Genomic DNA, 26858 nt, shown 5'->3' with positions numbered 1-26858 from the left:
TTATAGCCTTGGTCTGCCAAAGGGCAGGGGCTTTGTACCAGTGGGTGAAAATGAAAATAGCTGGTTGTGCTCAGTCTGACCTGCAATTCTTTTCACGCGCAAAGGCAGAGGACCCAGGGGAGAGGAAGGCCAGAAGAAATAGAGCAGGGTATATGCCCAGGGCTGGAGAGATGTGGGTCAAATCACTGTTCTGCCTTCTCATCTCCCCATCCATATGACTGATACAGAAGCATTTCCCTTTCCCACAACGATATTCTGAGGATAAATACACCAAAAAATGGAGGTGTCCAACCATGTATTGATAAGATAGCTCCTTCTGATTATATGCCTAGATTTTATCTTTAAATGCTGCAAGGGTCAAAAAAAACCCCATAGAAGCTGTGTTTCTGTAAGATGCAGCCTGGCTACATGTATAATTCTGAGCAACACAGCTGTGGTGTCTCTGATGGCCTCAGAAGATGCCTTATATATAAAAATATTTGCTCCAGAGCAAACACAGGGATTACTCCCAAAGAATTACCCCTTAAATCTTGAGGCCAGTGCCTTCGGAGCTAAGGCATCAGGAAAGCAGTGAGTGCAGACCATCCATGCCATGTAGGGGTATTTGTGTAGGCTTTGGCAGTCATTACAGCCAGCTGAAACACCGATAAGCCAGAACAAAACATTTTCCCTGTGTAGTCATCCACATCTTGACCTCCTTACATGTCTGCTGCCTTCCTAATATCTTACTGCAGCTGTGCCTCGCTGAAAACCATTTTCTGCAGCAGAGAATAAGGTTACAGAGTTACCTCTGGGTGGATCTTCACCTATGAATTGGTGTATCTTCATGCACCTACCCTGAGTAACCTCTGTGTTCGGTACATTTTCTTCAAATTGCACAGAAAATTGCATCTAGTCCCATCTTTCACCTCTGATTCTTATCGCCGCTCAGTTGGGCACAATGCCTTGGAGCTGGCTAAAAGAGGCTTAAAGCAGCAATGTATATACGTTTCTTTTCCAATATCCCAAATCTGTTGCAAAAAGTCATTTTTGCGAAGGTCAGAGCTGGGATTGGTATCTTCATAATTTGAGCCAAACGGATATAAATTCGGCACTGTACTGACCCACTGTGCTGGTTGTACCAAAAGTGGAGGCAGTCATTGCCAGCACACAAGTCAGTGCAAGAACATGGAAAGGTCAGCCTGACCCTAGCAGCTTGTAAATCTGGCAAGCCCTTCTGCGCTTAACCATAGACAAATCATGAATTCTTAGTCTCTTGCTTTTTAAAAATAACCTGTCCTCCTTGAGCCTGAAACGTGTTCCTCTCGGAAAAGTACTGGGTGCAATGAACACTGCGTGGACGGGGACTTGGGGGTCCCCCCCCGAACTGGGAGGCAGTCCTGGGGCCTGGGCACACAGGGTTAAGAGCACGAGAGCTGCAAGAAGGCATGGCCCTGCGACGGCAGGTAGCTACGGATTGGAGCTGTGCTCGCAGGAATAGGCTTCGTTATGGAAACCTTTTGGTTCAGACTTCAAGGCAAACGAACAAAAAGCTCCCTGCTTCTCAGGCAGGAAGACAGGTTTGGTAGTAATGGTCTTTTAGGAAGGTTTGGTATGAACAGTCTTTTAGGAAGCCTGTGAAACTTTATAACTGGACACTACCCATCTTCAAAGACGTGAAGAAATGGTTGATCTGCAGGAAAGAAAATCAGACATCAGGAAAAAGAATTCTAACCATTGGGATTGCGACAGTGAAGCTGTAATACAGGTTATGGGATTGATTATCCAGTCCCATTTGCTGGAAGGTTTTAAAAATGGAGGAAGGGGTTGGTAGGTGTAAAGGGAATGGATGGTGCTTCGGTGTGGGACCAGCGCCTGAGGAGCCTCCCAGCCGCACATCTGTACGGTACCACTGCTGAAAGGCGATGCTGGCAGCGGTGCAGCAGAGAGGTGAGGAATTCAGAGGAGAAGCGAGACGAGACAGAGCGGCAGCGGGCAGGGTCCATGCCCTGTGCTGTCCCTCCCTGGTGCAACCAGTTTGGCAGTCGGCGAGGAATCTCAGCTATGGGACACCATGCAGCCCCAGGGGACCTGCCTGCCCCTCCTCCTGCCGCTCACCTCCCGAAGCACAAGCGCTTACTGCTCCTGCTGATTTTCTGTCTTGGAGGTGGAGGTTGTTACTACCTTTGATCACAGTCTCCTTCTGTGAGTTACTGATCCGAAGAATCAACATAAAACACACAAAGCTTGGTATTAGTGTGGGAGTAACTCATGGAGTAAATAAAAGTTTGATGAACCGACCTCCACATACAACAGCGGACTGTCATTTTGTGATCTACATTTAGATTTTTTCCACGTAAAACAAATCGGTACACATCCCCTGTTTCACAAATTGCAATAAGCATTTTGAAATACTCTATAAATATAATTTGTTCTTGTCTGATGAATGTCTCTGAACTCCACCCTTCACAATGAGAGTGGTTTCCCTAGTAAATATTATATTCCAAAGTCTTTTAAAACAAGATGAAAGCAAGCAAAAAAAAAAAGATGAATGATAAGACTGAGCCTGTTTGATAGACACAAGATACACCACAGTCTGAGGTATTGTGAAGTTTTTATTGCCACTTGTTTCATAACACTGTCCTCCCAGATCCATCCCAATAAAATATTTATTTTGCCTCGGACCACCGGCGCACGGCTTGCTCAGCAGGCAGGGCAGGGCACGGTTAGGACCACCAGCTGGGCAGCCCATGGAGCCAAGGCTCTTTACCTTCATGCCGGTTAAAGGAACCAGCCATGAAATGTGGCTTCAGACATGATGTCCCTCAGCTTTTCCTCACAGAGGTGGCACGGCAGGGACATGTGTCCGTGCCTCCCTCTGTGGACTGAGGGCCAGCGGCCCCTGAAACCTGGTCCAGAGAGCAGCAGAGGTTCATCATGCAGGAAAGTCATGCAGATATGAGTTATAGGAAAAAGGTAAAGAAATCTTTGCCAAAGATCTCTGAGCTGGCCACTAATTTCAGGCAAGAAAATGAATATTTGGCACCCTACTTTTTAAAAAAGATCTAGGGAACTGGTAGCTCCTGCTGAAATATAGTTTACAGAAGTCATCAGAAAAGGGGGTGACGTATGGAAAGGGTGCTGAAGGATTCACTACAGTCTGCAATGAAAGAAATGAAAAGTGGCTGGAAAAAGCAGCAAGGCACCTTGAATATCTACACATATGAAACTGGGTTCAGCCTTGTAGAGAAGGACTTGGGCGTACTGGTGGATGAAGAATTGGACATGAGCCAGCAGTGTGCACATGCAGCCCAGAAAGTCAATTGAATCATGGGCTGCATCTAAAGCAGCATGGCCAGCAGGTCGAGGGAGGGGATTCTGCCCCTCTGCTCTGCTCTGGTGAGACGGCACCTGGAGTCCTGCGTCCAGCTCTGGAGCCCTCAGCACAAAAGAGACATGGACCTGTTGGAGCGGGTCCAGAGGAGGCCACAAAAATGATCAGAGGAATGGAGCACCTCTCCTGTGAGGAAAGGCTGAGAGAGTTGGGCTTGTTCAGCCTGGAGAAGAGAAGGCTCCGAGGAGAGCTTACAGCAGCCTTCCAGTACCTGAAGCAGGCCTGCAAGAGAGGGACATTTTATAAGGACGTGTAGTGATAGGACAAGGGGTAATGGTTCCAAACTGAAAGAGGGTAGGTTTAAATCAGATGTAAGGAGGAAATTTTTTTAAGAGGCTCGTGAGGCGCTGGCACAGGTTGCCCAGAGATGCTGGGGATGCCCCATCCCTGGCAGTGTCCAAAGCCAGGTTGGGTCTCTGCCCACAACAGGAGAGTTGGATTAGATGATCTTTGAAGGTCCCTTCCAACCCAAACCATTCTGTGATGATTCTGTACAATACATTCACAGGGATGGTGCAGTGGAGGGGCTTGGATCGCTGAGGAAGAAGGTGGAATAGTGCAACCTGTGGTTCTTGAGGTCATCCATCTGCACCTTCCATGGTCCCACAGGCTTGAACAAACTGAGTATCAAGGGGGATTGAAATGCTACCAAACCAGAATGGCAGCGAGGTAGTCTGTAAGAAGAGCTGATACCTTTTGTTAGACCAATAAAATAGTGGGGGAAAAAACAACAGCTGACAAAAAAAAGAAAGAACGGAGACAAGTCTTCAGGCACGAAAGCCCTCCCTCAGGCCTGCAAGAGGAGCCAAGGGGAGCTGGCGTGGCAGCACTCCCACATCCACACTGCAGCAGGGCTGGAGAATCAGGCCGGGCGCCAGAGGTGGGGGGAGAGAGGACATTTGAACCCTGTCACCGCAGCGGGTATAGGTCAAAAAACACGTTGTCACTGCAGTAGCTGAGACCCATGCGGCGCCCTCCCTCGCCCCCCTCTCCTTCGCTCCCCCTCGGAGGAGCCCGGGGCTGGCAGGGGTGCTGTGCCCCGCTCGCCGCAGGGCCGGGGCCGCCCCGAGGCGTGGGGCAGGTCGCCGGAGGGTGGCAGCTGCCGCTGCAGGCCGGCAGCGATTCTGCCTCGTGGGACGCATCCCTTGAAGGGCCAGAGTTAGGCTTGAGGGTGTCATGGCCGCCCTTCGGCGCTGGCGGGATGTGCTGGGGGCCGGGGCGGGCGCAGTGCCGGGGGGAAGAGGCTGCGCAGGGCGGGTCGGCCGCGGGGCCGGCAGGGCGGCCGCAAGGCCTCCCGGAGCTGGGGGTCCTGCCAAGGGCTGGGCTCCCCCTCCAGGCCGGTACCTCTCCAGAGCCCCCATCCTCCCCAGCTGCCCATGGGCATGGCGGCCGCCCGGAGCCCGCGTCCTCCCCAGCTGCCCATGGGCATGGCGGCCGCCTGGAGCCCCTGTCCTCCCCAGCTGCCCATGGGTATGGCGGCCACCCGGAGCAGCTGCCCAGCGTCAGCTCCCGGCAGCTGTTGCCTAAACGTCCGCCAACATTAGCAGGTTGAAGGCAAGCGTCCGTCTTGGAGAGGAGCAAAGGCAAAGCCTCCTGCGTCTGCGTCGCACCTGGTAGAGACTGGGAAAGGTGAGGAGTGGTTTAGTAAAACGAGGTGTAGTCTAGCAGCATGAAATAAAAAACATCCTGTCTGAGACGCTCACAAATACAGGTGATGAAGCAGACGCCGCGGCAGAGCCTCCTCGCAGGGTAGCGGACTTTAGGGGCAGACCAAACAGGGCTCCCAGGCCGCGGGCCTGGCTTGGTTTCACCACGTTTTGCCCAAAGCCAGTTTCAGGCTGAAAGAATTGTTAGACCTTGCCTTCACAGCCCTCAGGGGCCGCTGCCAGCATCTGCTGAAGTAGCACCTGAAAATGAAATTGTGCTAATACATTTGACATCACAGATTTCGTTTTTTTTTTTTCTATGGAGTTTGGAAAAGCTAAGTGTAACTTTTTTTAACTGATTGTTTTGAAGTGAACTTTTCACTACTATAATATAATGTTTCAGCTTTTCAAGAACTTTTACTTCTATTTTAACTGATGAATTTTCCTATCTTTATGTTTTTTTGCCCCACAAACAGAAGCTTCATTCAGGGAGGGAGCAGCACACAGGAATTATTCTTCACAACTTCTCTAACAGCCCTAATTACTGCATTATAATTCTGCAAACTTCAGTTCCTTTCAGATGGTCATTTCTGATGGGTACTTACAGTTCTCTCTTCTTTGTAGTTCTGCTTTTGCATCCCTTTAATTATAGTGCTTTTCTGACTTGCTGACTGCCAGAGTAGCAAAGCTCCTTTCAGCAGTTCTGCACTCACCATGAGAAAAAATTCCAACAGCCTGAAGTGGGACCCAACCCACCTTCAGCTAAAGACCGCTGACACCATAGAGAAAACATCCTCTGTATCACTTGCTCTGTTTTGGGCTCATACATTTTGCTGAAGTTCTCCTCCCTGGTGTCTTGTGAACACGTTAAAATTGAATCTTTTAAGAGGACTTTTTTTGCAGATTCAGTAACACAAACTCTGGGTGTCAAATCAGACTCCTGAGTTTGTTGTATCACCACCAGCCATGGCAAGAACAAGAATATGATGGGTTATTCCCAAGAAAAAAACCTGGCTGAAAGCCATGAACTGGAAAGCCAGCTGAGGGTATATGGTATCCCTCTGACTGTGCAGAGTCAGACCAGTTCAAGAGCGGGCTTTACAATTAGGTATTTATAACATCTTTGGTCCATTCCTACCCCTACACAATTTGAAGTGAAAACACCAGGAAGATGTAGGAAGGAAAAGACAAAGACATGTCTAGAGGGACCTTGACCTCAGTAAGACCAACAGGCTCAGGTATAAAATAAAGACATGTGGCTAAGTAACATTTCCTAGGTGTGGCCTGTTTTAGTGCTTGTGGGGAAAGAATTAAACCAGCGACATGAAAATCCTTGTTTCTGTATTTGTCAGACATTTACACAGTGGTTCAGCTGCTTTTTCTTATACTCATGTTCCCAGGTGCTTGTGTCAAGAGGCCACTGTCAGGCCATCGTGTATTCTCTGACTGTCCCATCCCAAGTCAGTGTGCCTCCATGAGAGTCACGCCTGAGCTCTGGTTTTTAGTGTCCTCCTGAGTATTTCCAGTAGAAACAGCTGCAGTTTCTAAACTCATTTTCCATTCAAATGGGTTTAACTTTCTCTGTTCACTCTTTTAATCTGCTTCCTGGGCTCCTGGATCCCCCTGCTTCCTCATGTCATCCATTTAAGAAGTCTGTCCCCACTAAGCGTAATTATCCCTTTGGTCTGTAGCTGAAATAACGCGGATTACTACCCCGAACACCAGGCTGGGGAGGAAGCACCACCTCCAGCACATCAAAAGACAAACTGCGTGTGAAGACTGGTGGCATACAGGTGTGTGTAACACAGCCTTTGCAAGGAAGGTCACTGGAGACAGCCTCATCTACCCAGTTTCCCTCCATCAGGCATGCGGCAGTACACGGGATCTCTGTAGATGCTTTTGGAAGTGTTTCCACATGCAGCAGGGCTGATGTTTTAACATCAGTGCTTCTGTAAGTCCTTCAGAACACCCTTCTGCCTTCAAAGCCCTCCTGGAGACCCGGGGGAGCAGGCGGGGCACACCATGCAGAGGTGATGCACCTACACCTTATCAACCCTGGCAAAACTCAGGGGGGACGAGCAGAGGTGGAGGGTGCCCTTGCTTTTCTGCGGCACCTGCTCCATGTCAGTGGAGGACCTCAGGACATGTGTGAATGAGGAGAAAACATGACCTCCTGCTGTCTCCCCAGGGATGAGGCTGCCTCCTGCACCTTAGAGTGCCCTCACAGCCCTTGAGGGTCTGCAGGTGGCCGAATCCTGCTCGGGGCAGCTGCCCTGCAGGAGAGCATTTCTGTCCTTGATGGGCATTAAGTCTGTGAATAAAATGATCTAGGCCTACTGCTGAAGTAAAGGTTTGCTTTCCTGAGTAAAGGTTAGGGGACTGGGGGAAAAAGGAGTAAGGATTTCTGGATTTGCCTTGTTAATGACAAGTTTGTTTTGTCAAGATTCCATATGCAGCATATAATAGGCGCAGCATATAATAGGCGCAGCATATAGGTAATGTTATATATTGTATTCTATAGTAAAATAGTCTAGAGAGTGTGTGTGTGTACACACATACACAAATCTTCCTCCTGAGTTCAGTTTTTGCTGAAAGTATCTCCCAGTTTTCAAGAGTTTGTTACAATTCTCTCATGGGGGTGGTGCAATCAATACTATAAGTTAAATCTCATTAAAACCTTCTAATATTCTCCTTCAATGTCAATACTGATTAGACTAAATATCTAATTACTTTATTCCCTGATTTCTTTCTAAGTAATTTAATTTCTGGAGCAGCACTAGCAAAGAACTTGTAGGAAATTATTCTAAAGGCAACTATTGCATTTAAAAAAGGAAAGAATTGGGGCTCTAAAGCTATGTCCATGCTGCTAAATAAAATGAGGCCAAGGCTGTCGTTGGTGATGGGAACCAAAAGGAATGGGCTGGCAGTGTCCACACTGCATCCTGGCCTTGGGCAACCTCTGGACCTGAAGTGAAATGATGCAAGGGCTGGGTTGCAGCCCCTCAAGAGCTATTTTTCACAGCATCAGCTGGAGATTCTTATTGCCTGTGCATGACAGCACTTGGGGCACAGGTAGGTTCAGAGCCATCCATGTACAGTGAAGGGACCCAAATCTGATGCAACCTTGTCCAGAATCCTGCCAGGGGATGGTCCCTGGCACATGCTGTCCTGCTGACCCACGCCAGGGCATTTTGCCTGTGAGCACAAGATAGCGCTGGCCAAATCCATGGCAGGGGTGATGTGAATAGTGACATGACTGAGCCTGCCCTCCGGCCCCGCTTCGTTTACCAGTGCAGATGTAATCCCCTGCTGCCACCAGGCCCAAAGAGACTCCAGATAGGAGGTGCTGGCAGTGGATGACAGTGCTGAGCAAAGCAGGATGCTCAGGACAGCCCTGCTCCTTCTTGGCCTGATCACGGGGAGGCAAAATGCAGAGATATAAAGCCTGCTCCAACCCAGGCCCAAAGCCCAGATAGCCTCCACCGTGCCTTGAACCATGGATCACTGACCCCACAATTTCACTGGTTGGTAATAAGAGTTACCTCAATCTCCCGGATTCTTTTTAACCTTGGAGAAGATGGAGAAAAAGCTGTCTGTGCTTTTTGGATTGATCTTCTTGCTTCTGCTTCTAGTTTTGTTTCTGGACGTGGATGGTCATGAGCTCCTTTGGACTTTAGAAAGGAATTATGATACGTTAAAGTTAGAAACAAGATTGTTATTAATCTTAAGGGAGTGGAATTTGTAGCACAGGCCAAAACCACACATATGGCCTGATTTAATGCTTTGTATTTAGTAAGACTTATTTAATGTGAGCTCACATAAACAACATATCTCAGAAGAAGTGTGATGGGCTAGAAATTCTCTGAGATCATAAAACCAGCGCACAGCATTTATGTGCCAAAGGGACTCCCCGCACTAGAGCCCCAGTTGTAGCCACAAAGCCTTCTGCGGCCTGGCTACAGTGTCCCTGCAGACATTTCCATTCTTCTCACACTTTAGATGTGTTTATCAGAACATTAATTTCCATTACCTTCCACAGAGAATTAATTTTATTTAACCTGCACAGAAGCGAAAGACTGGAAAACAGGAGACAGTTCAGTGGTTATGGTACCACTAGGACTACAGCTTCTAGAAATAGCGCCCATTATTTAAACGCTTGCATAAACTGTTTTCCGGATATGAGCTACATATAATGCACAGATGGCATTTTCCATTGAGAGTCCCTCGGGTACAACCATTTCCTGCTCTAAGATAGCCTCATGCTGACGCATGGTGCCTTGTAGAAGAGGTTGAGATAACATGGCATTTCTGACTTTATGAAGATTTGTTGGTTCCTATGTACCTGAGGCAAAGTGCTTTGAAAAGTGTTTTCATGGAAGCCTAAATGGAAAAAATGATATGCTGTAAAATCATAGTAGCATAGGCTAATTTAGCTTGGAGGGGACCTCTGGAGATCTAGGTCAACCTCTTGCTCAGGCAGGACAAACTTCAGAGTTAGATCAGGTTGCTTAGGCCCTTGCCCACTCATTGTGAACATTTTTCTTCTTACAGTCATTTGACCTTGTCATATGCAATGACCCTTATTTGTTGGAAGAAAAAATGTCCTTAATCAATCTTAAAATACAATCTTTAAAATTAACTTGCATAATGTAAGGTAATTTTATACAAACCTGAAAAAATATGAACTGGCCTTCATGCCTCCAGAAGTTGGTAACTGGGTAACCACCATGGCCTCGGCAGGAAAGGAGCTGCAGAGGTCCATTGCAGTTTGGACAGCATTTCCCTGGAGCAAAGATAGTGGGAAATATTTTCTATATAACACCAATCAGCTGAATCCTGTGTGATGCAGTGGTTCATTGGATTGCCACTTCTGGTTTGGGGCTCAGAAACTAGACTGAGAAAATTACACAAGAACCTTTCAAATGTATGCAAAAATCAATATAAGCAAACTTATCATTGCCTTTTTTCTGTTCCATTATTAAATATAACTGGAAAAAATATTTATATTATAACTTTCTTATCATTTTGTCATTATTTATCATGGTCAGTTTCAGCTGGTTTTAACTGGGCAGTGTCCGGAATGTCATATGTGTTCTTGTCTGATTTTTCTAGAGGACATCATTCTGACCTCAGTGAGTGCTCGAGTGCTATGGGCTAGTTCTACTGAGCAATCAAAAATTGTTTGGAATGGTCTCACTAAAAATGTATATGCACCTTATGTTCTCTATTTGCATTGTCTTGGTCCGGTGACATGACTATGAGGCCGATTTTCCAGTCATCATAGTTTATGAGTAACTTCTTTCCTGCAAGGCTTTCCTGAGTTACTCTTGGGTCCACGCAGTAATGAAGCCAACACTGAGGTTAGCAGGAACAGCACAGCAGGAAGCTGCCTGCGCTGCACAGCTTTCTCAGTAGCCTCACTCATGGGCCTGAGAAGGCTGGGAATCAATCTCTAACCATCAGAAATGGAGATTAAAAAAAGAAAAAAAAAAAGAAAACAAGCAAGTAAACAACTCCTCTGCTAATGGTAAGAAATGTAAAATGCATTGTTCCAAAATCAAGAATTGCATTTGAATGTAAAGAATAGCAGCAGGAAGGTTGTATAATCCAAAGAGTGTCCTCTGCTTTGATTTCTTTTATGTTGTGTTCATTGATGAACTGCCATATAATGAACAGCCTTCTTCATACTCACGCTGTTGTTTTTGCCTAGCTTTATCGCATATGGCTGGTCTTAGGTAGATCTTCCTCCCATCCAAGGTGGAGCAGTCATTGCCGCAGACTACCACCCCAAGGCAGGACTTCTTTAAGATGCGAGAGTTGTGGTTGTTGGTGTTTCTCATTGCCCAGCTGCTGTGGTGCCTCTGAGCATTTTTATCCTCTGAGCTGTAGACGTGTTTTACATAGGAATCTGGCCATTCTTGAAACCAGTCTATCTGTCTTACATCCTGTGGAGAGACCAAAGCAAGACACATTTTAGGCCTGGGAAGAGAAGAGCTTGTGCAAGAGCCCAGCAGACCTGGTCTTTTGCTGGGTGTCCTCTAGCCTGGGTGACTCCAGCACCCTGGAAGGTGATGCTGGTTGGCAGGAGGGACAAGTGGAGACAAGGCAGAAAAAACATAGCTCCCTGCGACTCCCTGTGAGCCCCCAAGCATCAGGAAAGCCTGGCCAGGAGGTTGTTCTCACTCACTCATGGGTCCAGCTTGGTACAAGACCTCCCCGGCAGAAGAAGGTAGGGCTCCTGACGTTAAAAGGGCTAGATGACCTTTAAAGGTCCCTTCCAACCCTATTCTATGATTCTATGAAATGGCACAAAGTTTCCTTGCAGGCAGCAGTCACCGCCTGACTAACTTCTGTTAGCTTTCATGGCAGAGATCCTACTTTGTCTTTAGGTCATTCACAACAGCGTTACACTGAATCATTTGGCTTGATTTGGCTCGACGTGCTGGAAAAAGGGAAAATACTGAATCAGACTGAGACTATGCCCACATTTGTAGGTGTTTAGCTCCAGACTTTGGTTCGTTTTTGCCTAAGTGCCATGAATGACTTCCACGGTGATTTTTCTGAAGTCCAAAACAAATAACATCTTGGTCAGGTGTTTTTTTTCACTTCTAAGGACTAAGCAAAAAAAAAAATCCCAAAGACAAGACTGTAAGGAACAATAATAATAAAATTCCATGAAAGAAAAGATGAAGGACCAACCACACATCACCTCAGTGGGTACAGTCAGCACAGTAAAATGCAGTAAGCTGTACAGCACCTAACATACCCAGTGATGGTTTTGAGAGAAAAGGTCATTGTAGGGGTACAAAAACTTAGCAGCAATTTCGTTGCTATTGCTGAACCCAACCACCCAGAGCCATTACATCAGCAAGAACATCAGCTGAAAAGAGTAAAACTCCTATGGTCCCCCAGGAGCTATTGGGTGGTGTAAGGAAGAGTGTGGAGGAAGTCTCCAGGCTGAAATGCGGGTGAAGGTGACCTTGGGGTGGAGGGCAGGGAAGGGGGCAGGCTGGGACATGGAGTCTTTGAGCGAACAGCAGTGGCCTAGTAGGGAAGAGACTGGCATCAAGTGAGAAGACGGGGTTGGGAGGTGAAAGGCAGGGCTGGATGCTGAAGGACCGCAGCAGGAGGAATCTGGCACAAATATGCTGAGATGAGGGACAGGGAGATGACATTGGCCTGCAGGATGCTGTGGCCTTCAGTGGGGAGCATGGCTGAAACTTTTATATAAAAGGATGAGAAAACGGACTGAGAGAGGGAAAGATCACTATTCTGCCTCTCAGCAAATCTCTGCAAATATGAAGCAAGCTTCTCCTAGGTGCTTACGCAAGGAGTGTTGCCTTCATGCGGAAAGCCAGCCCGCTTGCCTGGAGCCCAATCTGCAGTGAGGCTGAGCACCCAGAGTTCACAGAACCACACACAGAATGGTGGGGGTTGGAAGGGACCTCTGGAGATCATCCAGTCCAACCCCCTGCCGAATCAGGGTCACCTACAGCAGGCTGCACAGGACCTTGTCCAGGTGGGTTTCGAATATCTCCAGAGAAGGAGACTCCACAGCCCCTCTGGCAACAACAGCAGAGTTGCAAGGCAGTCGTGGGTGCTGTGCTAACTTCTCATAAAGCTCTACCCACAGCAAAAAGCAAGTCCTGGCGATCTCTAATTAAGCACCCACAGCAGGAGATAGGTTTTTCCCTGCTTTCTCTGCACCTCATCCACCAGTGGACTAGAATGGCAGCGCATCTGCAGCATTGCTATTTTTTCATGTTTCAGCAGTGCTTTCAATAATATGTTTAAGGAAAAATGCATGGAAACTTCAATATTTGCTCAATATTTTCTAGCTCTTCACTAAAACACTGTCCCATACCTTGAGCTGGCAAAGAGAATAAAGGCACAGATGACTGAGAAAGCATTTAAGATCAGCGGTGAAGTGGAGATGACTGGTCAGAACTGGATTAGTTTCTAAGACACAGACACATACCTGGGGAAGTCTGGTGTCGTTGATATCCCAACTTGTCATCTCTTCATGCTGGGCCACAGAGTCCTCCTGCTCCATAACAACATCATATGCACCTTGCAGCATTTTTTAATTCCTTCCCAAATGCAGCGAGAAAGTTTCTCCTGGCTGCTTTTGAAGTTGACTGGCTGTCAGCGCTCTCAAGCAGTTTACAACAAGGAAGCTCTTTCCTGAAGCTAAATGATAGAGAGGCTGCTCATTAAAGATAAAAATCAGTGTTCTTCTGCCAGAAAAACTTGTTCCATTAAAAGTTTTGCAAGCCGGCAATGCAGTGGGAAATATAGCTTTGAGATAGCCTGAGGTGTTACGAAGGCACAGCTGACAGCAAGCAAATCGTGCCTTTGTCATCTGTTCTGTTTTGCTTGGTCTCCTCTCATATCAAGTTTATGGTCATGTAACTCTGCTCGCAGGCTCTTTGTACATCTGATCTGACTCTGGCTTAGTGTTTTCCAGAGCCAAACCGACTGACCAGCTCAGTGGCTGCCAGGGGCTCTTTGAGTCACCGCTTACCCGTTAGATACTTCACACGCTGCCCGTGACAAAGGTGAACAACGAGAGGGGACTGCCACATCTCTTCAGATGAAATGGCACTCAACATTTCAAACATTGTTGGCATCTCTGAGAGCTTACCAACTGCAGGAGGGAAGGGTAGAAAATGATGTTGGGCTACTTGAGTCTTCCTATCTCAACAGCAGACTGAAGTAAAAAAACCCGCTAAGGTATGTTTGCTAAAACCAACGGCTTTTGCCTGAAATTTTGTAAAGCAGGCATTTGTCCTACTCCAAATGTCAGTACCAGCCAAGCTTAAGACCATATCCTCGGAACCCACGCATTAAAACATTCTGGGGCTTGTTTGCTTTGGCTAAGTGAGAAAAAGCAAATCAGAAAATGAACAGGCCAGTTTTCTCTTTCTGGAAGCTGGGAAAGCTTCAATGGTTTAGGGAAGGTCACTATAATTTATGCCAATTAAGGATTTGTTAAAGACTGCTGAGTAGTGGGAGAAGTAAAATCTACTTGATGCAATTCTATTTCACAGACTTTATCAAACATAATTTATTTTACTGTTATTTCTGGCTCTGCATATGCACGACCCTTGGAAAGCAACTTAGCCCTCATGTCCTTAGTTTATTCATTTATAAAATACCTGTGATCTTAATTTCTCATGTTATATTATCCCCTTTAAAGCAAGAGTTTGTGGATATTTGCAGAGCACTTGAGACATTTGGCTGTGTGGTGCTATGGCGGCATAGTCAGAGCCCCACTGCCCCACTTCGTGGCTCAGGCTGCAGTGGAGGGGGAGAAAGAAAGCTACAGCAGAGCATCCCCCATGGAATAAGACCCCACAGAGGGGTGCCTGGTAGTCAGCACCAGTGCGGTCAGGAATTTGAACTGAGGCTGGTTTTTGGAGGGCAACTAACCCATGACAGGTGCAAATTAGATGCCAGACCAGAGGAGAAGGGAACATCACTGCTCAGAAATACAAACAGCTGTAAGAAACATCAGGTCTGCATATATTTTCATTTTGCACTACAATGAAGATGGAGATAGTAAAATCAGGACAAACAAAATATGAGTTGCATTGGAAAACTGAGTTGAATTTACTAAACAAATGACCCTTGACTATTGTGTGCTCTAAGACATGAAATGATTTGTTATATAATTCAAAATGATAGTGTCATTGCTTTTAGAATTACTTTTCAAAATGAGATGGCTTAGAAATTGATTTTTAATTTCATTCTTATTAGAGAAAATGGAATATTTCTTCTTTTATGTTATACTGATAGAGATAAAGCAATAATTAAATGTTACCTTAAAGATTAACGAAAAACACAGATAATTTCATAATAATATGCACAAAAAAATGAAGTTACAGAGACTCATACATATTTAGCTACTTGCAGGCAAAGGCTGATATAGTAGCAAAAACTTTGAATGATAATTACAGGATGATGTGACATTAAATTACTGATTGTTACTTGTGTAGCTTTAAATACTACTAAAGTGTAGCAGCTTTATAAATTAAGTCTGAAAATTTTTTCTTTCTTTTTTCTCTCTCCTCTCCTCTCCTCTCCTCTCCTCTCCTCTCCTCTCCTCTCCTCTCCTCTCCTCTCCTCTCCTCTCCTCTCCTCTCCTCTCCTCTCCTCTCCTCTCCTCTCCTCTCCTCTCCTCTCCTCTCCTCTCCTCTCCTCTCCTCTCCTCTCCTCTCCTCTCCTCTCCTCTCCTCTCCTCTCCTCTCCCCTCCCCTCCCCTCCCCTCCCCTCCCCTCCCCTCCTCTCCTCTCCTCTCCTCTCCTCTCCTCTCCTCTCCTCTCCTCTCCCTCTCCTGCCGTGCCCAGAACAAAGTGTTCTCTTCTTCTTAGACAAAAAGCAAAAATTTAGATGCCGACACTGAATTATTCTGATTTGGAAGTATACATGTAAGAAAAATGGAAATTATTATATTAAGAAGCAGCAATGTAAGCAGCACCTTTGTTTGGCACTGGAATGCAGTGCAATTCATTGTGCTTGAAAAAAAGTGAAAGTAATCTACTTCTTCTCCTGCCCTTCAGTTTATTTTTGCTTTCTTATTCCTTGTAAATACTCATTGATACAGAAGATAAACAGCAGGGTGTAGCAAGGTTCTGGTTTTGGTCCAATGTATAATGTATCAGTTGATGATCTGGAAGTGAAGAAAACAGAAAGGGAGAAAAAAATGCACAGATTATAAAAAAATATCTGAATTAATCCTTTAGAAGAACTTATGTTTCACCCTGTCAAAATAATTCATGTTTAGAAGAGTAATATTTAAAGTATCTATTTGTCTTACAGAACTGCTCTCAATTAACTCATGGAAGTGACGAGGGATCCATATGGGCAGTTCCACAAACTCAAGGTGTGAGACAAAAAGTGACCAGGCTGTTGGAATACAGAAAGACTGCAATGAAGAGCCACACAATAAACTATGGCGTTACCAATTCACAGACCGCCACTCATCTTTCACTTACGATACTGTGCAAAAATACCGGTCCTTCCCAGAATGATAAAGGGCTCAGGGCATAGGAAATCCATGAAAGCTGGGATTGTTCACTTTAGAAAAGAGACATATGAGGAAGGGTACTATAAAAATGACCTAAAATACAGAAGGGAGCAGAGGGTGCTTCTTGTTGTTTAACTGCCCAAGAGCCCAGAGGCACAGAGTGAAAACAACTGGCAACAAAAGTGAGACAAAGAAATGCATTTTTCTTTCACTATGTAATTAGTATGAGTTGGTCTAATGAAAGTTATTTCCTTTCCCTACAAGCCTTGCCCCAATTATTTCTTTACGTTCTTGTGCTACAGCATTATTACTCATATTGCTGTAGTATGTCATGAAGGTTGAACATAAGGCAAGACCAAAAAAGAGACCAACAATAAGAAATAATATTTGAAGATTGCTGTTTAATACTTATATCTGTGTAACATCCGAAATATGTTATAAAACATTCAGAAAGAGATATTAAGCCTCATATTTTATGGCTTGTGGAAAATTTTAACTAGCAAGGATTAGGAAAGTTTCTTCTGTTTTCCTTAGAAGTACTTGCTGTTGACCACTTCGGAAAAGGATTATGAATTCTTAAAAGAGATTATGTATATTTACCAATTTGAATGAGCCTACAGGTTAAATTAATTCAATATAACCTGCAAGCTCCTATTTGGAAGGACAGTCTTGCAGACCTTAAGTGCAGATGTGTGTCAAGAGTTCTTCAGCAGTCATCTACAAGAGATCAAAGGCTGGAAAAAGCCCTGGAGCCCTGAAAAGCTTCTTGCTTTCAGGCTCACACTCTGGAGAGGGCTGTGCAGCCCTGGCAGGCAGTGCCTAGGGAAAGCAGCCATCTTGCTGCAGAGGTTGCCCACCGCTGTCTTCTGCTGCCAGGCTCTGCTGAAGGACAGCTGGTGGCAGGAGTGCATGGATGTAGGCTATTACAGGGCGGTCACCAGATCAGGCTCCTTTCTTGTATTGTTTTACCACCACACGAAGAAGGTGCTTTTGTCAGTGATCCCATCAGTCTTCCCTTTTCTCTCTTTGGTGTCACCTTTCAGCCATGACAACCTTTAACTGATTTCAGGTGCGGTCAGTGGCTCTTTATATCAGCTGAGGTACCTGTCCTGCCAGCACCACGTGTTTCACTATCTTCCATGGCTGCCTTTGTGCCCTCCCTGACACTGAAAGGTTCTCCCTGCTGACGGGAGCTCTCCTGCCTCTCCTCCACTGCAGGCGTTGGCCTTGGCAGACATCTCAGCCTTCTCTGATCCCCCTTTTATTACTGCAGAGTTTCACAGTGCTGCACCACAAGACCCAAGGAACATGCATGCCTGGATGACAACTCTATTACACCAAGGTGCTACTAATACTGCTTTTGGAATATCTCTCCGGATTGGCCTGACAATTAGTTTTTCTTTCTCAAACACATTCTACAGACTTGAAAATAACAAATTATCTTCCAGTTCAGCCTTGCTGTTTGATCAACTGTGGCAGCAGGATGAAGTAATATGATTAAACTCCCAGACACAAAGCATAAGCTCACTACAAATAGATGTGTCATTTGTAATCAGAAGAGAGTTTTGGCCTGTGCAAAAGTGCACAGGGGGATGCTGCTCATTTTCTGGAGGAAAGCTTTTGTTCCCAGATGGCCCTAATGTATTCTCAAGTTGGCAGCCTCTATATTCAACATAATTTGAAATGCTCATGCTGTCTTCACCGTTTAGTGTCCAAAAGTGAAAGCTTCTCCTCTGTGGTCTGGCTGTTTGAAAGAAAGATGGACGCATTTTGAAATGGAGGTATTTTGAAATCCTTGGTTGGTTTTGTTTGTCCTTTGTTTCTCTTTAGTTCTTTACTTGAAACTAGTCTTGTTAATGCCCTTCATATCAGAAGAGGCTGATGATCCCATATTTTCATTTAATTACCATATTTCTGAACTCCGGGCTGCTCTGAATAAGAAGTCAGTTGTAGGTCGTGTAGTTCTTCTAGCTTTGCTGCTTCAGTCACATTATTTAACTTTTTTTTTTTTAATTTAAAAGTTTAATTTCCCTTCCCTGTCCAGACATCCTCTTTGTAGAGTGCTGTCTGAAATGACATATTCTGCAGGGTTCTCTGATGGTCACATCATATAAAACAGACACGTCTACAGCACAGATTATAAACCAGACAGATTAGCCTGGAATTCACCTCAGAGCTCAAACACTGATGAATGTCTCAGACTATTTTTTGTCAGACTACAAATATGTGGTTTGCATCACTCTTGCCCTCAGTGGGTTAGGTCACTACTGGGTACAGACTCTCAGGGTGGCTTTGTCAGACCGCTTGGGAGGTACCACGTGTTGTGTGCCTTTATTGGTGCCTCTGCTGCACACAACAGAGATGCACACACAGACCATCGTACCACCTTACTACATGGACATTAAAAACCTGCTGATGGGATGGTAATTTCTTCAACTGCTCTAACTCAGCAGCTTACAATCATCTCAGTTTTTCCTCTGTGTTCATTGAATGATACTTCAGTCAGTTGCAGTATTCTCATTTTTCATTTTCTGTTTAATTCCCTGACTCCTTCTAGCAGATGGATGTGGTTGTGGGCATGCCTTGCCAAAGGGTCTGCCATGTGAACTTCACGTCCACACACTTGTATAACATATAGTAAATATCTCTGCCAGCCCTCTCAGTCCCTCTTCTTGAGGAAACTGATATTTGTCCACTAGTGGGTTAGCTCCCAAGCGGCATTCTCAGCTGATAGCCTGGTAGTTGTATGACTTACTACTAAACAGGACAGTATGAATAACTTACTAAGACTTTTTTTTGTCCCTATGGCAATGTTTTAGCATTGAATGCTGGGAATATAGCTTTCTCTGCTGCATGAAGAGCATAGCCCCAGTTAAAAAGTTTGGGGCCTGAGCTCTTTTTACTCATCTGTTTGGGGTGTTTGAGTGTATGCAGACAGATGTTTCACTTTATTTCTCAATAGCTCTTTACTAAAGATGTGACCTCTAAGTCTAGCTTTCTACTCACTTTATTGAGCTTTCTAATTTTTCCTCTTAACATATCGAACACTCTGCAAAGCATGTGATGTTCTAGACATCCTATTCACTTCCTAGGGTAAAACTCATGGCAGCTAGTGCACAAATGCAAAACAGTCATGGTATTATCGTAACAGCATTAATATTGGGATGCTGTGGTGGATTCAGGTCTGGATAAAATTTTGGTTTAACTTGTGCATCTTGCTGACTTATAAACTCTCTTTCCTGGTTTTTTCTTTCCCTAAGATCACAAATTCACATGCTTTAGTTGAAATTACTGGCTTCTATGAGTTACCTAAAATTTTAGTTGGAATGCTTTTTGTGGGTCTTATGCTTAAAAATTGCAATATCCTAGTGGTAGCATTATAATAGAATCTAAAAATGGCTTTAGTTTATGGCCATTCTTCTTTCTTATTTTGCTAGTCTTCATAGCCTAGTGCAGTCACTCATGTCATCTCTTGATCTAACACTCAGTTTCTTGTCTTTGCATCTGGTGCAAATACATTAAATTTTGTTGTTTTGCCTACCATGAACATCACATGCATACAAAACTTCATCTCATGGATTGACACTTGCTATTGAACGTGGTGCTTTTCTCTTCCTTGCAATTCTGTAATCTTCCCTTTCGTGATTTAAAGAATGTCTAATTGCTAAATGAGTTGTCTTTCATGTCCATCTGCTTCAGAACAGGAATTTGGTATGTCGCTATGATTATTGTTTTCCCTGTTCCCTCTCTGTTGTTGCGATATGCATTCTAATTTTCACGTTGTAGGAACTGACTCATTTCTGATATCTTTGAAAGCACTCTCTGCTTTTCTCCAGGGTCAGGTGGAGCGCCATATCTACTGAATCCATCCACAGCTGCAGGTAATTCCAAAACAAATTCCTATCAGTTAATCATCCCCTAGCTTCAGAACAGCCACTGTTTCTGGTGTAATCAGCTTCTGTGGTGATCCTTTATGTACACCATGTTCCATTTTCTACAGACTCAAGCGTTCAGGTAGATTATTAAGCTTTAAATAATTTGGTCTGCTATATATTCAAGAATGAGAGGCACTTTTCCATAGTCTGGGCAACTGAAAGGGGCACCCTGTGGGAGAAGCAGAGTTTCATTCTGGTCACTTGCTTTGCAAAAGGGCATAGCTTGCTTTGCTTCTGAGAAAGCATCGCTACTCTTCCAATCAGGCTGGGGTCAGTATCCAAGGGTTCGGTGGAAATTATAACAGTGACACAAGATCAGGTCTTTTTCAGTTTTGGAAGTGCCAGATTACACCTGATTATCTGTTTGATTCCAGGTCCTATTTCTGTTGCTCTTAGGAGAGAAGAATGACAGCTGTAAGCCTAGGCTTGGCAGTCTGGTGTAGCCTCCCGAGGTGGTGTCTGTCACTCCTTGGAATCCTTCAGCTCCCTCCATGCCATTGGCCTCATCTGATCCAACCCAGCAAAAGCTGCTCCAGTATCCTCTATTCAAACATTTTCTCTTTTACCTTCACAGAAGTCCCCAGCGTCTACTTCTGTAGGTCCCCAGTAAAACTCGCTGAAGACCAGCTGCACTTCTGCCTTATGGGAACTGGAAACAAGCCAGACCCAGACAGGTATGTCCACCCACGTGGGCAGTCCCTGCCTGCACTGATGAGGTGGTAATTATTGCCTCTTTCTTTGTCAAAATTAAGACCAACATGCTCTTTTCTCATTTGATGTCCATCTACCACATTAGTGCATTTCTAAGCTTATCTCTTTCTCACGACTGGCTTGGAAAAAAATCTACCTTGCTATTGTATCTCACACAGGAGCAGGGCACACAGCTGAGTTTCTCAGGTTTCTGAGCTGGTGTCTGACGCCTGCAATATCCCCATGGGCAGAAGGAGACCCACAGGTTTGCTTTCCTCTACAAAAGGTCTGTATACCCTCCCTGTATTTTTTCCTGGTCCTGCCTGTGGTAGCCACTTTGCAGACCTCGTTTCACTGGCAACATGGATTCATATTAGGACACCTATAACTCCAATAAAATAATCCAATGGTGCAAGATAACACCTTGTTCTCTAAAAATCCAATAACTCTACTGCAGCTAAAGTCCTCACATGCTAACAGATGAATTTCCTAAAAGTGGTGACAGCAGCATTGTTCCCCATGTGACATCTCTTGTCCCGCTTTCTTTCTCCACTCACACTCACCTATCCCCCAGCTATCTGGAGTGTGCACAATGCAGTATCTACAATACCTACAGCTTTTCCAAATTGTTTTTCCTTATAGAACAACAGGCAGCAAGACTAGTAGCCCAGGATGGCTGGTTTGTTCTTTAACTCTGGGGCTGACCTCCCCTATTTTGCCTTGATTGAGTCACGTTTGCAGAATGACTGACTCCCTTGTCAAGCACTCATGCAGCCTGGGTATGTCTCTATAAAGCAATCTAGTTGGTTAGGTACTGGAAGCTGTACAGCTGCATTGCTAGGTTGCTCAGTCAAGGTTACTTAGCTCTGCTGGCTGTAATTTTTCTGTCTTGCACTATGCTGTGCCATGGAGCATTTCTTTCTGCCTTTCTGCTCAGTTTGTTGAATATCAGACCAGCCTTGCTACAAAAGTCTGTCTACAGCACGGTATTGCAAGTTGTTCTGAGTCTGCTTTGAACAAACCACTGTCCTCTCAGAAGATGGACCCTGTGTTTGAAACTAAATACAGTACAGTTTTGAACATATCTAATAACATGGTGCAGCAATTTTCTGGTAATCTGACGACACGCTCCAGTGATTGCCTGCACGTCTGCTGTTGTGCGGCAGCACAAACTGCAGTGGGAGTTTAATAATCATCACTGGGTTTCCTTACACCTCGTGCTCCCGTCAGCACAGAAGGACGAGCCTGCCTTTCGTTTTCCCTGCATTTCCCTCATCCATTCGTCCTTCAGTGAAGATGACTCCCAGCAGCTTTTCCTGCACAGGCTGTTGCTGAACTAAAGCCTCGGGACTTGTAGCTGTGACAGCGGCGAGGGAGGGCACCGTCCTGGCCCCACAGATCTAGGGCACTTGCTGCCGGCATTGAAACCCAGAAGCAGAGGCCAAGGACAGAAGGTACGGCGTGGTGTGCACAGAACAAACGCGAGTTGTCGTTGAATGTCCCGAAACCCCAGACCTCGACACTGCTTCCCCTCTGTGGGGCCACCAGCAGCAGGAAGACAACAAATGAGGAGCAGCAGCAGAGCGAGGACCTGTGCGCTTGGGCAGAAGCCTGCAGGGACACCCACAGCCTGTGCTGAGCAGGAACTCCTGCTGACTGCGGGGTATTCTTTGTACATCTCAACCCTATGGAAACAGTGTACCTGTGGTGTTGTACAGCTCATTCCCAAGCGCTCAGAGCAACAATTTTACTGCTGGTTTCTGAATTACCTTTCTTCTAGCTGCATTTTAGCTAGCTGCTTCTTTGGGGATAGTCTGATTTTGTGGCAAAAATGCCTTTTTTATTGCTGTTGATACACAAATGAAAATTGCTTTTAGCCCCCCACCCCGTTCCCGAATAACTGCAAACTTGTTAAGCAGAAGCTCTTGCAAAATGAGAAAGATGGAGAAAGAAGGTTTTTGTCTATTCCTTCCACAATATGCGCATGACCTCTGGCTTTGCCAGTGATGATTTCCAGTCTTAGCTGCTATTTTCTCACCTCATTTTGATGATCCTTCTCCACATTTAAAATGTAAAATACTTACATATCTAGGTTTTAAATAAGTACAAGTAAGAGATGCTCTTATAAATTCCCTTGCACTTAAAGTTGATGTAATCTTGCTGCTACTGTGCTTATTTCGGGCACACAAGTTTTCTAATACATATTATCCCTTAAGGCAGTCGAGTCACTGAAATTAATTTCTAGAAGTTCTTCTACAGAAAAAGAGAAAAGCAACATCAAGGAAAGGGGCAATACTGTCTGCTGGCATTAAGACCTTGTCCTGCAGCTTTTCTGAGGGACATGTGGAAAGTGGTGACTGGGATGGGTTGTCAGGCCTCCATCGCAGAGGTGGAGACTGCTGCTGTCAGGCAACAGCTGAGCTCACTGAGCCTTTTTTTTTTTTAAAGCCATAAACCCCACTTATTTATATATAAAGGAATTACGCAAAGGGACTTTTCAGCCACGACTGTAGCAACCACTGCAACATCTATTAGTCACATAACAGTGAAAAAAAAGGCAGAAACATTAAACTACTTGGAATGCAAAGTTTAAGTGGTTACTCATTCAGGGAGGGCTGCCTCTTTCACTCCCATTCAGCAAACTCTTGAAAAAGAAAAAAAAAAGTTGAATCAGTCATCTTGTTAAGAACAAACATCTTCTTAGGGAAAATAATCAAATAAATGGCTGAATTTGGGATAAACATCTGCTGTTAAGATCATACCCGCCACGTTCTGCATCACGCAGGGAAAACAGGACAAGATGGCAAAGGGCTTCGTGCAGGTGCAGGATGCACAATATGCCCTTACACATTACTCTGGTCCATTTTCTATCACTGTCTTGGACAACCTACAGAGAAAGCTCACAAGGTAAGATGACTTCCAGCCATCTTCAAACTCATCCTTGGCTAAACAGGCCCAGTAAGTGCCTCTGGTTAAAATGCTGTGTGGCAGTCAGCTGCTGGTTTCAGTTTTCCTGCTTTCCTTTCTTCCTTGATACTGGCTCTTTGTTAGTACGTAAACCAGAGCTTTGCTGTAGTCTACAGACAGCAGAAGACTTCGCCTGCTTTTCAGGATATTCAGAAGTCAGCAGTTTCCACAGGGATGGTGCAGAGGGCCCCGCAGAGCTGCAGATGCTCCAGCATAACTTCAGGAATCGCCATGTCACCTGAGTTGTGTGAAGGGCAAATTCCCCTTTGAGCCAGGTGGGACCTGGAAGCAGCAGTTTCTAAGCACAGGTTTGAAAGGGACGTTTATAAGGTGCTCAGGTTGCTCTGGGGGCAGACATTATCTGTTTGTTCTGGGTATTACTAGCTCCCGTTTCATGTAATGTGCCTTCATATTTAGCACAGCTACATGAAATTTAAAAAATGTTCCAGAATTGTAAAAGTTGGGAGTAACACATTTTGAAAGGTCACCTCAACCCACTGCTTGACTGAATTGCTACTTTTTGCGCCAGGCAGTATGCAGTTTGTGCCCAAATGCCAAATTTTTTTCCAGTTTTGCCTTAGGGTGGATTTTTTTTTTTAGGGGAAAGTTCTCTGTGGTGACCTTAATATACAGGGAATGGACCCCTATGTTATGAAAGAACTCAAAAATTACATTGGAAAGTAAACACTGCACCACTAAAATATGCTTTATACTTCTCAGTGCTGAGTACCAACCTTAAAATGATTTGAAATCTCAAGAACAGCTTGCCAGCTATTTTCAGAGAGCTGAAATGAGCTGTGCATGCTGAGATCATCAACAAGACCAAGAAAAGATGTATTCAGTGCCGTTTCCCATCTATTAGGCCTCTCCAGCAATCTCTGGAGAGACCCTCTGGCTGCTTCTTAAGGTCACTGAATCATTACACTACAATAAGTGATCTTGCTAGCTGGAAATGTTGCAGAGGCTCCCCGTGCCTGGGTGTTGATGTATCAGTGAGTCACTTTAATCTCTGCGCTCATGGGTGAGAATGCACCGCACCCAACCTGCCTGCTGCCCTGTCCATTTTGTTTTCTTTGTCCTCCTTCATGTTCTTTTACTTCCTAACAGCATTAAACCAATAGAGATCTGTGTATTTTACACTCTGTGGACAGAATGAGAATAGAGACAAAAAAAAAAAGGAAAACCCCACCAAGCATGGTTCCACCTCCCTGCTCATGGGAGTGGCTTTGCCACTTCTAGGCAATTACACCAGTCATCAATGTTCTCTGATGGATCAGGAGGACAGGGTGTCCTGGGGCAGGAAGAAAGCTTGGAGAGAGCAAGTACTGACAGTCAGGACATCAAAAGGTGTGCCAGTTTAAGCGTAGATGGCACGCATGGTTTGGCACACCCTGTAATCAGCAACAGAAGGAACAGTGGGTCCCATCAGCCACAACTCTGCAACGGAGGGTGGCGGCATCTCGAAGCTGTAATCCAGCAGAGCACGGATGAAGACCAATGTATCTTTGATAAATGTCCCTATTTGCCTCGATAGGAGATAGCAGGCTGTTCCCCTGGTGAAACAAATTCCAAAAGCATCACCTGGGAGCCCTCGGTCACATTTTCTCTGCTTGCCCCCAAGTGTGCAAGCCAATTCTCTTCCAGCTTTGTTTTCTACTTTTTCTTTATAACTTGCTTTTCTTTAAAGCTCAGTTCCCTGTTTGACTGAATCCTTGCAGAACATAGGTGCAAGTAAGCAGCACTCTGTTACTAATAAGGTAGTTTGGTAGCACTGGTTACAAACCAAGCTATTGCCACTTTTTTCTTCTATGCATTATAGCACAGGTGAGCTTTGATGCTGTCCTGGGGAGGCAACGTGTCTTTGAACGGGGAAAACGTTTCCTTATGTGTAGGAAGCAGAGTGCAGAATAAAGAATTAAAGGAGCAAATGGACTAAGTACAATCTGAATCTCTAGTAAAATGTTAAGGTAGCTGAACACAGACAGGACAAAGAATAAAGGACTTATGAAGTGAGGGTGAATTTTTCTAACAACAGATATTAACAAATGTGGAATGTAACATCTCAAAATGAATATCCAGCTGCTTGTCCAAGAAGTTGAGTTTTATTTATTTGTTTACTCACTGTTTAATAAGACAGAAGAAAAAAACAAGTGAATTTAGCAATGACTGTGCAAGAAAAGTGGAAGTCTAAGTGGTGGAGCCTGGCATCATAAAGAAAACATTCAAAATAGATGTGTGCCAAGCATGAGCTATGACCGTCACGTTTTGCTGATAGCATCTTTCCTGAGCTCCAGAGGAAAGGCAAAAGCTATGCTGTGGCTGGTGGGGAAGACCCAGGGTAGAAACCCCAAAACCTACGGAACACCCACTTTGGGTAGTAAAAGTCAAGCTAAGTTTCAGGTATTTTGAAAACTGTAATTTAGCCCTCCTGGACTGTACTTAGCTGAAACGTTCAGGAAGAGAAGACCTAGCCCTGGAGGAGAGTTGGTGGTCCTGGAGCAGGGCAGCCCATGCAGCAGTAACTCTAGAGCAAAGAGGAGCAGGAACCCTTTGGTGCCAGCTGTTGTGTTTCAGCGCTGCTCAGCTGGGGTAGTGTGGGGACAACGAGGACAAGGTTGCGCTGTGTGTCCTATTATTGCAAAGCACTTTTTTAAAAGCTCGGGTTTCAAACTGTTTGCTTTCGGGTGACATTTACTGCCTTCTTTTAGTGACTCTTAGAGTTCATCTATACAAGGAAGTTCATACACTGCAAACTTGTCACCGGGTTTTCACTGCAGCAACTCCTGTGCGGGCATGCTTGGCTTGGGCTGAGGCCAGGGTACTTCACTTTTTCAGAGGAGCAAAGCTGTCGCAGTTGCTTCCCCCTATAAACAAGATCTCAGATGTCTGTCTCCTCTCACTCTCCGCACGGCCACAATCACAGAATAATTTGAGTTAGAGGGACCCTCTGGAGATCACCCAGCTCAAGGCAAGGCTAACTTCAAAGTTCCAGCAGGCTGCTCAGGGCCTGACCAGTTGAAATTTGAACATCTCCAAGGACTGAGATCCCACGGCCTCTCTGGGCAGCCTGTGCCAGTCTTTTACTGCTCTCACTGTGAAGGATTTTTTCCTTATATTTAATCTGAATTTCCCTTGCTGCAATTTATGCCTTTGTCTGTTTGTTGTACCTCTTGATCTTCTGCTATGCCCCTCCAAGAGGAGCCCACTTGTCCTCCTCT

General features: G+C 45.1%; 1 protein-coding gene across 1 annotated transcript; it reads right to left on the bottom strand.

Annotated features, from left to right (window-relative positions):
- Positions 1-4140: 4140 nt before the first annotated feature.
- Positions 4141-13099, bottom strand: GCM1 (glial cells missing transcription factor 1). The gene is made up of 7 exons (XM_075445027.1): positions 12998-13099; positions 10712-10964; positions 9690-9802; positions 8562-8690; positions 4855-4993; positions 4558-4764; positions 4141-4517 (listed from the first exon to the last, which is right to left on the bottom strand). Exons 1-7 carry the CDS (start codon positions 13097-13099, stop codon positions 4141-4143), a joined length of 1320 nt encoding a protein of 439 aa, XP_075301142.1.
- Positions 13100-26858: the final 13759 nt, after the last annotated feature.

The sequence above is a fragment of the Opisthocomus hoazin genome, chromosome 2 (assembly GCF_030867145.1).
Source record: "Opisthocomus hoazin isolate bOpiHoa1 chromosome 2, bOpiHoa1.hap1, whole genome shotgun sequence".
In the NCBI taxonomy this organism is placed as follows: domain Eukaryota; kingdom Metazoa; phylum Chordata; class Aves; order Opisthocomiformes; family Opisthocomidae; genus Opisthocomus; species Opisthocomus hoazin.
Note: the sequence above shows the minus strand (reverse complement) of the source record. Positions and strands in the feature narration are given on the sequence as shown.